At 36.2% G+C, this 15,575-nt stretch overlaps 1 protein-coding gene across 6 annotated transcripts in view; it reads left to right on the top strand.

Moving 5' to 3' along the window:
• Positions 1–15,575, top strand: part of CD55 (CD55 molecule (Cromer blood group)) — a 72,340-nt gene that overhangs the window by 42,879 nt on the left and 13,886 nt on the right. Inside the window, exons 11-12 of one of the 6 annotated variants that reach the window (XM_063708908.1) lie at positions 1,963–2,110; positions 3,614–14,848. The exons of 3 other annotated variants lie outside the window; for them this stretch is intronic. In XM_063708908.1, the coding sequence (XP_063564978.1) occupies positions 1,963–2,110; positions 3,614–3,835 (370 nt within the window). In that variant the 3' untranslated portion in view covers positions 3,836–14,848. Of the gene's footprint in view, positions 1–1,962; positions 2,111–2,993; positions 3,317–3,613; positions 14,849–15,575 lie in introns of those variants that run through there. 2 more of the 6 variants (XM_063708891.1, XM_055370356.2) reach the window with 2 other exon arrangements.

Below are 15,575 nucleotides of genomic sequence, written 5' to 3'. Positions count from 1 at the left end.
AGTCAGGGGCTAAAATCTTCACGAAATGAGTGGCTTGTACATCTGAAGATGATTGCAAACCAGAAGATAGCAGGTGCTATATTCTGATGATACGTGACTCGAAGGAAAGGGTTTTGTGGAAAGGAAGGAGGACTGGTCTGCAAATAGCAATGATGAATAAAATAGGGCACCAACTTCACCTCTATGCCTGGTACTATGTGGAATGAAAGTGCAATGAGATATTTTTGCCTATCAGAGATTTGTTTGCACATTCAAACCCACTGTATGATCCTCTTCCACCCCTTGTTATTGCAATCCCCCTACTTTCTGGTCACCCACCCCTGTCTGTCGAGGGATTTGGAACTGGCTCACTGTCTCCCAACCATCCTACAATCTGGTATTATCCATAATTATTTCACATTGACAAGGATGACTCCTTATAACATCTGTGCCTCTGGTTTTATTGACCTTTTGATTTCTAATGACCTCCTTCACTCTACCTGAGTCACTCATCTCCATGGAACCTTCTTAAATCACTAATTCAGGCATATTTTCTTGCTCAATATAATCTTTTCCGCTTTCTAGTTTAGTTACTGCAGTATGTTCATCAACTCTCCACTTTCTTCCTATTTATAAGTCTCCTACTGTGATGGATATTTTCTGTTTGTTCATCCAGGACCACTCTCTAGCACACTCCCAACTTGCTGTGACCTCAGAGGCTGACCTATAATGGAAGCTGTGGAGGGGAGAGCTGCATTCCTTCTAATTTTTGTTTTGTCTCAAAACACTCCACAACTTCTTATTTTATTTCATTTTTTTTTCTACCATCCTATCACCAATGGATGGCTCCCCTTCCTTTTGACCTTTTCCTCTTTTAGGAACTACACCTTTCAAAGGCTATCAACTCAGATCATATTATGTTTATGGCCCTTTCCTGAAGGTAGTGCTTGTAGTTAGTGCTCTGGTCTACAAGGACACCTTTTCAGCATTTTCATTTTTACGGCAGACTCTTACTTTCTGGCAATGGTTTTGGAGCAATTTGAGGACTTTGCTAGCTCAGCTTTTTTCACTTTCATTGAAGTCTTTCCACAGACTGCCCTTGCTCACCACAGAGGCTTCTAGGAGCAGTGTGAAGGACTCCTGGGTTGTTTTTGTTTTGTTTGTTTTCTTATAGGCAATTTGAAGTAGGTGCTTTGTCTTCTAGTTATGTTGAGAATGTGGTTTTCATGTGACCACACTTCCTATTGGTGTGGCTATGGAAAATCAGATGTTTTTATATATTATTGGTGGGAATGCAAACTGATACGGCCATTTTATAGGGGAATTTTCCAATATCTAAAAAAAAATCCACACATACGCATTTACCCTTTGATCCACCAATCTCACATCTAGAAATGAACTCTGAAGATATACCTCCAACAATATGAAAATATACAGTACAAGGATATTCACCAAAACATTGTTTGTCATTGCAAAAGACTGGAAACCACCTAAATGCTCATATGTAGGACTTGCTCAATAAGCAATGTTATATCCAAACAGTGGAGCATTATGCAGCTCTGAAAAAAGAATGAGGAATATCTCTATGAACTATTATGAAGTATTTCTAGGATATATTATTAAGTGAAAAAAGTAAATACAAAAGACTGGTATGCTACTTTTCATGTGAAAAAGAAGAAATAAAAAATACACATCCTCGTTTGTACAAAAAGAAACATAGGAAGGATAAACTAGAAACAATGAGATAGTTATATACAAGGTGTAGGTGGAAATGATGGAGAAGATGGGAATTCCTTCTAATTTTTGTTTTGTCTCAAAAATTTTAGAATCATTGTCTCACATATTAAAAAGCCAAGTAAATATAAGCAATGAAAATAGGGAGAGAGGGGAGAGAAAAAAATTCAACAGAATACAAACACAACAAATGAACCTTTATATATATATATATATATATATATATTTTTTTTTTTTTTTTTTTTTGAGATGGAGTCTCACTCTGTCGTCCAGGCTGGAGTGCAGTGGTGCAACCCCCATCTCGGCTCACTGCAACCCCCATCTCCCAGGCTCAAGCAAGTCTTCTGCCTCATCCTCCCAAGTAGCTGGGATTACAGGCATGTGCCACCATGCCCAGGTAATTTTTATATTTTTAGTAGAGATGGGGTTTCACCATGTTGGCCAGGCTGGTCTTGAACTCCTGACCTCAAGTGTTCGGCCTCTCAAAGTGTTGGGTTTACAGGCGTGAGCCACCACACCCCACCCCTTACTGTATTTCAAATGAATAACGACCACAGTTAAGAGGGAGCTGTGAGGTAGAATTGAATTAACCTCGGAACACAGTATTTTGATTATACAAACAGGGCTAAAGACAAGAATATGAACAAATGTTGGATTTTGTCTAGTGGGTTTGTTTTTCATAGTAGTATGGGTTAGCAGTTTCAACACTGCATTCTAAGATGGGGTAGGTAAGCAAATATATTGCAAATAATGAGTCAGGATTCTCACTGTTGAAGGGAATTACAAATAAGGGAACACTAGCATGGAGCCTGTGGTATTTGTAATTTGAGTTATCAGTATAAACTCATGATTTGGAACATAACTGATAGAGAAACGTGTATACACACACATACATGTGCATATCTGTATTAGGTTCTCCAGAGAAACAGAATCATTAAGATATATATAGATATATGAAAAGATTTACTGTGGGAATTTGCTCATGCAATTATGGAAACCTAGAAGTCCCATAATATGCCATCTTCAAGCTGGAATCCCAGGAAAGCAGGTGGTGTAATTCTGAGATTGAAGTCTTGAGAACCGGGGGAGTCAATGGTGTAACTCCCAATCTAGGGCTTAAGGCCCAAGGAGCAGGGCTGCTGGTGTGCAGATGCAAATCCTGGAGTTCAAAGGATTGAGAACCAGGAGCTCTGGTGTCTGAGGGCAGTAGAAGATGGATGTTCCAGCTCAAGAAGGGAAAGTAAGAATCTGTCCTTCCTCCACTTTTTTGTTCTATTCAGATGAGCCCTCAATGGACTGAACGATGCTCACCCACACTGTGAGGGTTGGTCTTCTTTATTCAATCCACTGACTTAAGTGCACATCTCTTCTGGAAACACCTTCACAGACACACCCAGAAATAATGTTCTACCAGCCATGGGCCTGTTACTTAGCCCAGTCAAGTTGACACACAAAATTGGCTATCACAACATCTGTGTGTGTATATACATATGTATTTGCATGTGTGTGTATATATATGTATATATATTCATGTGTGTGTATATGTGTGTATGTTGTGACTGGGTGTATACACATCCATATACATAAAATATTTCAATATATTATATTTTGTATATATGTTATATGTTATATATTATATAGTGATATAAAATATATTTATATAAGACATTTTTATAATCTATATTGTTATACATTATATAAATATATGTATATATAAATTATATACTTATAAATATGTTATATGTTATGTATATTATATATGCTATATGTATTATATGTTATGTCACATATAATTTATTGAATATATTTATAGTATATGAAACATATATAGTCTGTCTTCTTGGAAAAGCATACAAACAATGAGACTCCAGATCCAGATTTCTTTTTTTTTTTGAGACAGAGTCTTACTCTGTCACCCAGGCAGGAGTGTGGTGGTGTGATCTTCGCTCACTGCAACCTCTGCCTCCTGAGTTCAAGCAATTCTCCTGCCTCAGCCTTCGGAGTAGCTGGGATTACAGGCAAGCACCACTACGCCTGGCTAATTTTTGTATTCAGATCCAGATTTCTAAATGTCTTTCTCCAGTTAAAAAAAAAAAATAGGGCTCCTGGGAGAAATGGCTGATCTCTGGGCTAGGGTAGGGAAAGTAAAAGATGAACCTGGAATATCTTGTGGTATCACAAATTAAGTGTTCTGAAAATAAGTGCTGAAAAAATTATAGTGACATGTCAAATGGATTCAGAAGCCAACATGAACAAGCTCCCACTGACCAAATCTGAAACAATTACAGCAAATAAATAAATAAATAACGATGGCAATGGATCATAGCACATAGAATAAAATAAGAATTTGAGCCCATACTGATATAATTGAATAATAAAGAGAAGAAAGACACCTTTATAGCAAGATTCCAATTACCTACATGTAGTAAAAATGATGCAATTAGAAAGTCAGCATTTGGCAACCATCACAGTAATAATTATTTCAGGCAAGAATCAATGAATGCTAAATCAGTAAAAGTCTGATGAGAAATAATTATATAGTCTTCAATTTTTTCTCCACAAAATACTTAATTGCAAATAATAACTTTGCAGAAGAAAAACCTGACAGACACTATTTTAGCCAAGTGATCAAAACTAACATCACTGATATTGGGACAAATAACACCTAGTTCCTCCTGATAAGATACATTGAAAAGAACTCTGTCATTTCTGTGGTATTGTTGCCAAAAATCATAATCTGAATCAAAATATGAGGAAGTATCAGAAAAAAGACAACTTGACCGTCATCCTACAAAATACCTCTTCCAGAGTGGAAAGGTAGTGAAAATCAAGTAGAAGAAGGGAAATAAAAATTAATTTAAAAAATTAAGAAATGAAATAATAAAGATAAGTGTAAAAATTAAAATAGAAAACAAAAATAATAGTGAAAATGAAATCAAAAGCTGGGTCTTTAAAAAAATAAAATTGATAAACTTCTATTTAGATGGGTAAAGAATAAAGAGATAAGACAGAAATTGCCACCCATGAACTTTTAGTAATGCAACAGAATACATCACTCACTGCAGAGCATAATCATTGGAAGAAAAATATGAGAATATGGCAGGCAACTTTATGCCAATAAAGTCAATAAACTGGGGATCACGATTATGATCAACATACACTTTTGAAAGGGCCATGGAGGAAAATGAACCAGGAAGATCCTTCCTGGGGCAGAGCTACCACTGAATGAAATGAACAATTCATTGAAAAACACAAATTACCAAAACTAACCCAATAAGCAATATAAAACTTGAATTGCCCTATTAATTCAAGAAATTGCATTTTTAATTAAAAATCTTTCCAAAAAGAAAAATTCATGCCTAAATGGCTTCACTTGTAAACTCTAGCATTTAAGGAAGAAATAAAACCAATTGTACACAAACTCTTTGAGAAAATAGAAAATACTTCCAAACTCATTTCATGAGGCCAAATATATAAAAAAACTACAGACAAATATCCCTCATGAATATAGACACAAATATACTTAACAAAATTTTAACAAAACAAATTAGTGTATGTAAAAGAATACTTATTATACATCATGATGGAATGAGGTTTATCTGGGGAGTGAAAGGTTGGTTTGACATCCAAAAATTAATCAATGTAATTCACCATATTAGAATAAAGAAGAAAATATAATCATTTCAATAAATGCAGGAAAAGCTTTTTGTAAAGTTCAACACTAATTTGTGATTTTAAAAAATCTATCAGCAAACTAAGAATAAAAGAAACATTTCTCTTAATCTAATTAAGGGTATCTTCAAAAACCTACATCTTTCACTGTACTCAATATTGAAAGCCTCAATGCTTTCTACCTAAGATAAGGAACAAGGCAGGGATATCTATTCTGCCATTTCTGTTCAACATTATACTGGAAGTTTTAGCCAGTGCAGTAAGGCAAGAAAAAGAAATGACAGTCAATAAATTGGAAAGGGAGAAGTAAAGTCGTTTTTATTGGTAGATGACATGACCAAGTATTAATACATAGAAAGCTTAAAGAGTCTACTAGAACTAATAAGTGAATTTATTGAGGTCAGAATACAATGTTAATGCACAAAAATTATAATTTTATGTATTAGCAATGAACAATTAGAAAATGAATTTCAAAAACAACTTCATTTCCAACAGCACCCAAAAACATGTTAGAGATAAATTTTACAAAACATGGAAGATAGTTTCTTGTCCTGTGCAGAAGCGCTTTAGTTTAATTAGATCCCATTTTTCATAAAAAAAAGAATGAGATCATGTCCTTTGCAGGGACATGAATGAAGCTGGAAGCCAACATTCTCAGCAAACTAACACAGGAACGGAAAACCAACCACCACATGTTTTCACTCATAAGTGGGAGTTCAACAATGAGAACAGATGGACACAGGGAGGGGAACATCACACACCAGGGCCTGTCAGGGAGTGGGGGGCAAGGAGAAGGAGAGCATTAGGACAAATACCTAATACATGCGGGGCTTAAAACCTAGATGACAGGTTGATGGCTGCAGCAAACCACCATGGCACATATATGCCTATGTAACAAACCTGCATGTTCTGCACATGTATCCCAGAACTTAAAGTAACATTTTTTAAAAATGGAAGAATTCTATTTAAAAAAAAAAAACTATAAATTTTGCTGAGACAAATTACAGACTTAAGTAAATGTTATTAACATCATTTTCATGGGTTGGAACACTCAATATTGTTAAGATAGCAATTCTCCACACATCAATTTATAACTCCAATAGACATTTTTAAAAAGTGATTCTAAATTTATATTAAAATGAATTGCCTCTCTTAAACCTCCCTTATAATTTTTTTAAAAGATTTCAGAAAACTAAAAACTATATTGCACAGACTCCATTGAAGCTAGGAGTCTAGGAGAAAATTTGATGTACAACGTAACAAGCAGTTATGTGATATTTATTTGGAGGTCAGAATTAAGGTATAGGTCAACTTCCTACTGCTGCTTCTATTTCCAGCAAGATAAGATCAGCCACAGGTGATTGTTTGTGGTGATCTTTTTCTACTTTCATTTATCTAGTCATCAACTTTATGGGAATAAAAATCTGAGGTAGTGTGTCTGGAATTGCTGGGTTCTTGGTCTCGCTGACTTCAAGAATGAAGCTGCAGACCTTCACAGTGAGTGTTACAGCTCTTAAAGGCGGTGCGTCTGGAGTTGTTTGTTCCCTTCAGTGGGTTCGTGGTCTCGCTGGCCTCAGGAATGAAGCTGCAGACCTTCGTGGTGAGTGTTACAGCTCATAAAGGCGGTGCGGACCCAAAGGGTGAACAGCAGCAAGATTTATTGCGAAGAGCAAAAGAACAAAGCTACCACACACTGGAAGGGGACCCAAGTGGGTTGCCGCTGCTGGCTCAGGCAGCCTGCTTTTATTCCCTTATCTGGCCCCACCCACATCCTGGCGATTGGTCCATTGTACAGAGAGATGATTGCTCCATTTTACAGAGAGCTGATTGGCCCATTTTACGGAGAACTGATTGTTCTGTTTTGACAGGGTGCTGATTGGTGCGTTTAGAAACCTGGAGCTAGACACAGAGTACTGATTGGTGCATTTACAATCCTTTAGCTAGACACAAAAGTTCTCCAAGTCCCCACTAGAATAGGTAGACACAGAGCACTGATTGGTGTCTTTACAAACCTTGAGCTAGACACAGAATGCTGATTGGTGCATTTACAAACCTTTAGCTAGACATTAAAATTCTCCAAGTCCCCACCTGACTCAGGAGACCAGCCGGCTTCTCCTAGTGGATCCTGCCCTGGGCGGAGCTGCCCGCCAGTCCCACGCGGCGGCGTGGGCACTCAGCCCTTGGGCAGTCCATGGGACCGGGCGCGGCAGAGCAGGGGGCGGCACCCATCAGGGAGGCTCAGGCCACGCAGGAGCCCACCGGTAGGGGTGCTCGGGCATGGCGGGCTGCAGGTCCCGAGCCCTTCCCTGCAGGGAGGTGGCTGAGGCCTGGGAGAATTTGAGCGCGGCACGGGTGGGCCGGCAGTGCTGAGGGACCTGGCGTACCCTCCACAGCTGCTGGCCCGGGTGCTAAGCCCCTCACTGCCTGGGGCTGGCAGCACCAGCCGGCTGCTCTGAGTGTGGGGCCCGCTGTGCCTTACCCACCCAGAACTCGCGCTGGTCTGCGAGCGCGGCATGCAGCTCCTGTTCCTGCTTGCGCCTCTCCCTCCACACCTCCCGGCAAGCAGAGGGAGCCGGCTCCGGCCCCGGCCAGCCCAGAGAGGGACTCCCACAGTGCAGCGGCGGGCTGAAGGGCTCCTCAAGCATGGCCAGAGTGGACACGGAGGCCGAGGAGGCGCCGAGAGTGAACGAGGGCTGCTAGCACGTTGTCACCTCTCAGTAGGAGAGCGATTGTAGCAGCAGCAGATTCCTGAACTCCGTGATTTCAATGGTGTGATCCTGAAGTCAGTTGTTCAGAGGCAGTTCTCTAACATTTCCAGCTTTCTTTCAAAGAAACTAAGGGGGATTTTTGTTTTCTTCACTGAAATGTGGCTAATCCAATATTCCACAACTCTTAACTATTTTTATTTCAGTTTCCTTCCCCTTAGCTAATCAATTAAGTTAATCCACTAAGTTCATCAGTGCCTTCCAGTCCACTGATTCTCTCTCAACATTCACTTTTGAAAGGGCCGTGGAGGAAAATGAACCAGGAAGATCCTCCCTAGGGCAGAGCTACCACACTAGAGGCACACAGTATTGAGTATAATGAGACTTACAGAGAAGAATATAGCAATCTGGGGAAGCAGACCACACTTACTGAAAGTAGCACTGCAGAAGTAGTGTTTATTAATTTAGATTGTAATTTGAAATTGCCACATTATTCATTTCTAAGATTTCAAATTGCTTTATATCTGACAGTTTGTACTTCAGACCTGCCTATTTTTGTTTTACAGGTCCTATTTAGTTACTAATGGATATTTATCCTTTATTTCTCAGATTTGTTTTGATATGTTTATCACATTTTTCTATTAAGAGAAATTCCACTTAGAGTCAGTTCCTTTCCAAAGTTGATTTTGTTGGCTCTCTCTCATGGCATTGCATTTCTTCACATTTTACAGTTGTGATTTGCAAGTTTTTTAAGTAGACTTTTTAGTTTGTTTCATTCTTTGGTAGATTGTATTAATGTTTCTAATTCTTTACTCCTTCCCTTTTACAGAATTATAACTGGACATCTTTTGCCAGGTGACTTTTCAGTGCCTTCCACTATAGTAGATGGAATATACTTCCCCACTCCATTGAGCCCATTTTTTGTTGGCTAACCTATAGTTTTAAGATTGTAATTTTTTTAAATCTAGTTACCTTGATTGCTTTTTAGAGAGCTATTAGTCCCAATAACTTAGACCACCATTATTTAAAAATGGAATTCCTAACCACAATGTATGCACCTCATCATAGGAAGGAACACAAATGGGGGAGTAGAAGAAAACAGAAATGTATTAATAGGCGACAGTGAGTACTTCAGCTTTATGTGTAATGTTTTATTTCTTGTATTACAAAGTAAAAGATATGAAGCATTTGACTAAAAATGTTAATTTATATAATTTGAATGATGGGTACATGGGCAGTTGTTATATTTATATATACTTTTACGTATTCTAAATTTTTTTCTCAAAAAAGAGAAACAGTCAAGCGTTAGTATTGTGTCATCAAACTCATTACAGACCTCAATTCATTTTGTTTTATTTCTGAACAACATAATTTGAGGAAGTACAGCATACTTTAAGGAAATCGGTAGAAGGGCAAAGTAAAAACATTTGAAAAAGTCTCATTACCTGAAAAAGGCAGAGAAAAAAAGAACAAAAGGAAGAAGTGTTCTAGAGGTCTCATCTAGTTTGTATAGGGAAGAAAGTTGAGGTAATACAGCTGTGTGGGAAAAGGGATAGATTCATATATACTTGTTCTTGAGAGCAGACATGTTGTTAACAATGAATGAAATGGAAACACAGCTAATCTTTGAAAGAATGAGATGAACCTGAAAAAAAAAAAAACCACAAAAATAAGAAAAAAAGGAAATAATGATTTAAAATAGATAATGAAGAAACTAAGATACAGACATTAAATAAAATGTAAATGGATTATTTTCTTTCACTAAAGCTTAAAGACGTAGTTTGGATTAGAAAACAAAAGCTGTGTATGAGGGACATGGTGAAATAGTAAAGAAGGGTGGAAAATAAAAGGTAAGCAAAGATAAAATGTAAGGTCAGACCAATTATAAAAGGCAAAGATTTATGAAAAAGGTAACTAACATTCATAAATATGTATATATCAAACTACATGCAACTAGCTAAATACATAAAGCAAAATCATTAGGAATTTGATAAGCCTAATAAAATATAATTATGACTGAAGACTTCAATACATCTCTGCCAAAATCAAACAGATTTTGTAGAGAGAAAGAAACCCAGGACAGGGAAAAACAACCTTATATTATCTAGAGACAATATGTTGGCTTTCCTCTACACTAAGACACTTTGATACTGGTGCTTTCTTGATTTCTTGATCTTACCAGAACATGTCAAGTGAAGGTTATACACAACTACAATGCCACTCCTATGGGCTGACAGCTGTAAAGAGATGCATCCCAATTCTAGAGATGTTAACATGTGAGAAAAATGTTTCTTAGAATCAAAGATATGAGGGGTTTTTCCATATATCAATGAAACATTTGCTCAAAAACGTCATATACTTGGCCATAAAGTATATTCACTTTTTTAAAAGGCCGTGTTGATAAATATGAAAAAGAAAGAAGGTGATCAACAAAATCTTCACCACTTGAAAATTAAGATGCTCCTAGATCACCCTTATATCAAAGATAAAATTTAAAAAATTAAAAACTATTTAGGAAAGAGTGAAAAGAAGAACAATTCACACTAAGTTATTTGGAACACAGAGAACTTTTCAGTGGAACTTGCAAGCTTTAAATGCCTTCATTATTAAGGAAAACATTAAAAATAAAGGAATTTGAACTCATCTGTGGAAACTAAAGAGCAACAAACTAAATAAAAAGTTTTAACATATTAGTCAAGATACATATATAAACATAGAATATCAAATAAAACCTGACACCTCAATCTAAGGTCTGTAAAAAACTTTAAAACAAAGATTGGAATAGTAAGAGTTAAAGAAATATAGACATTTTTGACAATGCAAAAAATGTAAATAATGGATAGAAAGAGTGGAAATAAATTGCTAAAACACAAAAGAGAGATTAATGGTTTGTGTCTATAATAGACAAAAAGCTCTTACATTGATAGGTAAATGACATAAAACCCAATACAACATGGACAGGTATACTGATAGGAAATTTTTAGCAAGGTAAATCAGATTGATCAAGAACATATGAAAAGATGTTGACATTCACTAGGAGTCAGAGTAAAGAAAATCAAAAAAATTTTTTGGAGGTGTGAAGCATTAGAATGAACACAGAATGATGGCATTTCAGGGCTAAGGCTGGAAATGGCCCCTCTAAGTTGCCATGGGAACTGAGTAAACCTGGTCTTAACCATGTATTGGAGAAGGAATCTATCCACAAACCAAGGAGGAGTGTGGGTGTGGGTTGGGACTGGGCAGACCAAAGGCCACTGGAGAGGAGGAGGCCTGGGGATCACAAAACGCTTGAGGATGGCACTGCGCCCTGGGTCTGTACAGTATGGTTTGCAATAAAACTCAAAATCTTCCAGCCGAGATAAGAAAAAAAATAATTACAAATTACATGAATACCTACCTAGACAATCCAATTAAACTCTAACAACATATGTTGGATTTAACAATGGACCTAATATTAGGTAAATAGTGACAATAATAAATTGGATATGACAATGCAAAAATAATCCTGTTTATGAGTGATAATCATCTTAAAATATCGAAGAATGTAGGTACCCAGAAAGATTCTTCAAATATGTGAAGGAACTATTCACATTTCTTTAAAAATTGTAAGAACAGCTCTGAAAATTTAAGGTAAGTCATTTCCTTGTTGAAAAATGTGAAAATAACTAGTCATCACAAATTTAAAAATAAAATCAATGCAATTCCAAACAAATTCCAATGAAGTTTTTGTTGAAGTGAGCTGGACAAAAGATAATGAAGGTTTGTATGTGTGAAAGAAATAATTCAATTGTATTATTGATTATATAAGGAAAATTCATTATTTCTGAAAAATTATAATTTACTTTAATCATTAGCTTTTTAATCATAAGTGTTACTACTATATGAACAAAAACAGGTGAGGTTATTATTCATAAGTCCAAGAAATGACGTTGAATTTTGTTAGTTCTCAAAAAAAAGTAACTTTTAGGAATGAAGTTCATGCAGTGTTCTAATTTATAAAACAAACATTAGTTTTCAGTCAGCCATTGGCATATGATATGGTACCCAGATATTCTAATTGTAGTAATTTTTTAGTGCTACATAATTTGTAATATAGTCTAAGATTGATGAGAAGTAATTTAGAATGACACTGCTTATGTAAATTGTTAATCATTTTAGTTGAGCATATATATTAAATTTACATAAATTCAAATAGTATCATAGATAAGTTATCAAATATTTATGTTTCATTTAATTTAGGCTTTTTTAATGAAAAAAAAAAGTTTTGGCACATACTAAAATCAAGACCAGCTACATAATTTGTAGAGCCCAGTTCAAAATGAAAATACAGAATCCCTTGTTCCTAAATCATTAAGAATTTCAAGATGGTGACCACAGGGCTCTAAACCAAGGGCCCTTGTGAGCATGAGTCCCAGTGTGACTATAAGAGTTGCATGCCCATGAAGCCAGCCCTGACTAACATACCATGCATGCATTTATTTTTACACTGAAACAGCTGAGAGAAGACATAGAGCTTTTTAATACCCCAAATACATAAAACGATACAATTTATCCAAGGGTTTACCTTGATTAAGGTTATGATGAACTTGGACTATAAATGTAATTATTTAGCATGTAAGAGTAAAGCTTTGTAATTCCTGGTTTAAAATACTTATTTCAGAAGTTTTCAGTCTTTAAAGATACAAATTTAGGTTTAAAATTTATTTACCTTTTTACAGAAAAAATGGATGAGAACTTAAATTTCCATTTTTCTTGTTTAAATACTTTCTGAAGGACAGAAAGAGTTTAAATTTGGGAAAATAAATTTTCAATTAATCATTTAGATGTTTTTATGTATAGACTTATGAGTATTTTTCTTTTTTCTTGCCAAAAATGTGACATCTATTTTTAACTCAATATCATTAACTAAAGGGCTTAAAACTCAATTGAATAATGTCCTTTTAAAATGAATTTGGCAGGAGCTGTTTCCAAGGAGAAAAGACTTTTGAGATACAGTTCTCTAATAAATTAGTCTATTTTATTTATAAAAACTACATTGACCTGGTGACTGTAGAGCCTTTACTTTTTCCCCAGCAGGTGTGTTTTCTTATACCATGACCAAATATGAAGAATTAGAAAGTTTTGCTTTGTTTCTTAATTTTTTGCAAATTTTTAGAGTCATTCTATATTTAGACAACTATTAAGTGATTTTTAATGCCAATTAAAGCAGGGATTCCATTATTTAAGGGACTTATCAGAATTATCTAAAAACACACAAACTAGTCTAGATTTTAAAAATCCTCCAACCATAACCTGTACCTACCCTGGAATTATTTCATTTCTGAAGAAGTCTGCAGTAATAGGTGCCTCATCATCAAATGCGAAATCTCTTTTTGGAGTTCTGGGAATTCCCCATTCCTCAGGGAAGATTCCAATTTTGTTGGAACTAAAAATTATACAAATGTTGAGGGGAGGGATAATAATTTTTAAGAAAAAAATACAAAACCATGAATTAAAATTTAGTTTCTACTGCCTTGGAAGGAACCATACAAGGAAAGCCCCCTGAAGCATTAACATCAAGGGTAAACCTTCCTCTGGCCACATCCCACCTCTCAATTCAGGTTGGCATTCATAAAGGGGAGGAGGTAATTACCCTTAATCAATGTCTACAATACTTTTCTTCCACGGAAAATAAAGAACTGTACATATTCTGAACAAGTTTAGGTAAGCTGATAGAAGGTTGTCTTTCTGATTGCCTGCTTGGCACAAGGTTCAAGAGGGAAGCACATACTCGGAAAAAAAAAAAAAAAATCCTTCCATTCAGCTACCCTGAGCTTCCACTTCTGCTCAACCAGACCTTCGTCTGCCCTATTCTCCAGATGGTGGCAGTTCCTTGCAATGAGGAACGCCATCGATCTACTAAGGAGAGGGCTCTGCTTTTTACTGAAATGTCATATTGAGGCAGGAGAATAGAGTCTGGAGACAGGGAGCCTAAGGCCAACCCACTGCTGACTTCTTGGAATTGGACCAAAAGGAAAACCCCACCTCTTCATGCCCAAGTGATAAGGGGCCAGAGGCCCCCTTCTTCTACAAAACCCCCTTTCTCCTTTGTCACAAACAACAAATGCCTCTAATTAGTCCCAGGCCGAACCTTCACTTCAGCCTCTGATTAGTCGGGGATCAATCCTTCATTTGCATAGGGTGTAACCAATTGGAGACCTCTAAAGTGTACCTAGTGGTGTTACCAAATTCTTTTAGCTTAATAAAAACCCTAAAGAACATTGCAATTGGGGCTCTTGAGCTGCTTGTTTGAGCCTTCTCCCGCTCTGTGAAGTGTACTTTCTTTTCAATAAATCTGTGCTTTCGCTGATTCCTTCTTTTATTGCTTTGGTTGTGGGTTTTAATTATTTGTTCAGCCAGCCAAGAACCCAACTTGCAGTCAAGGCTTTCCATCCAGTAACAATATTTTGTTAGCTGGCTTACTTATGTTAAGTGTTGCTCACTTTCAATCCATGAATTTTATTTTACGACATTTTAAGATTCACCAATTTGGCAAATTTTTAAAGTTATTTCCATTTTTAATTTTTGTTAACAAATGTATTTTCACAAAATTCATCTGATGTTTTTCTCTTAAAATTAATTCTGTTCTAGAGTATATCACATGTATTTCTGTCAATAGCTTTTACTTCTCATAATTTTGTTTTATATGTGCATTTTTATTGAATTAATCTTTCATTTTGATAACTATGTACTTAATAATAAAGGACTTTTGGACATTGCTTTTAGTGTATCGTGTTAAAGCTAAATGTCTTATTTATTTATTTTATTATACTTTAAGTTCTAGGGTACATGTACACAAAGTGCAGGTTTGTTACATATGTATACATGTACCATGCTGGTGTGCTGCATCCATTAACTCGTCATTTACATTAGGTATTTCTCCTAATGCTATCCCTCCCCGCTCTCCCCACCCCACAACAGGCCCCCGTGTGTGATGTTCCCCACCCCATGTCCAAGTGTCCTCATTTTTCAATTCCCACCTATGAGTGAGAACATGTGGTGTTAGAATTCGTTTTTTAGATGTTTACTGCTCCTATTGCAAATTAGTATTGACGTGAATTCACAGAGCTTGAAAGACTTCCAAGCTGCATTTTCAGCTTTCGCTCCTCAGCCTGCTCACCAACATCCAAATAATCCTTCAATTTTCATTATTTAGATGTCTGCGTCTTTTCTTTTGTCATTATTTTATATAATGTTTACTGGATTGTGAAAATGAATAAATAATTGTTGAGAAATGATTTGTGGTGCTTTGTTTGATTTCAGTTTCCTATTGAATCATTCGGAAACAATTAAATATTTTGGCTTGTAGTGCCAAAGTAAAATATCTGAAATTTTTCTAGAATTTTGGACAAAGTTCCAGACATTTCTACTAGCATGCACTGATGACACCAGTTCTCTCTGTATAGAATTCAGTGACATTTTCAAATAAATATTTCTAATTGACAC

The sequence above is a fragment of the Gorilla gorilla genome, chromosome 1 (genome assembly GCF_029281585.2).
Source record: "Gorilla gorilla gorilla isolate KB3781 chromosome 1, NHGRI_mGorGor1-v2.1_pri, whole genome shotgun sequence".
NCBI lineage: Eukaryota > Metazoa > Chordata > Mammalia > Primates > Hominidae > Gorilla > Gorilla gorilla.
Note: the sequence above shows the minus strand (reverse complement) of the source record. Positions and strands in the feature narration are given on the sequence as shown.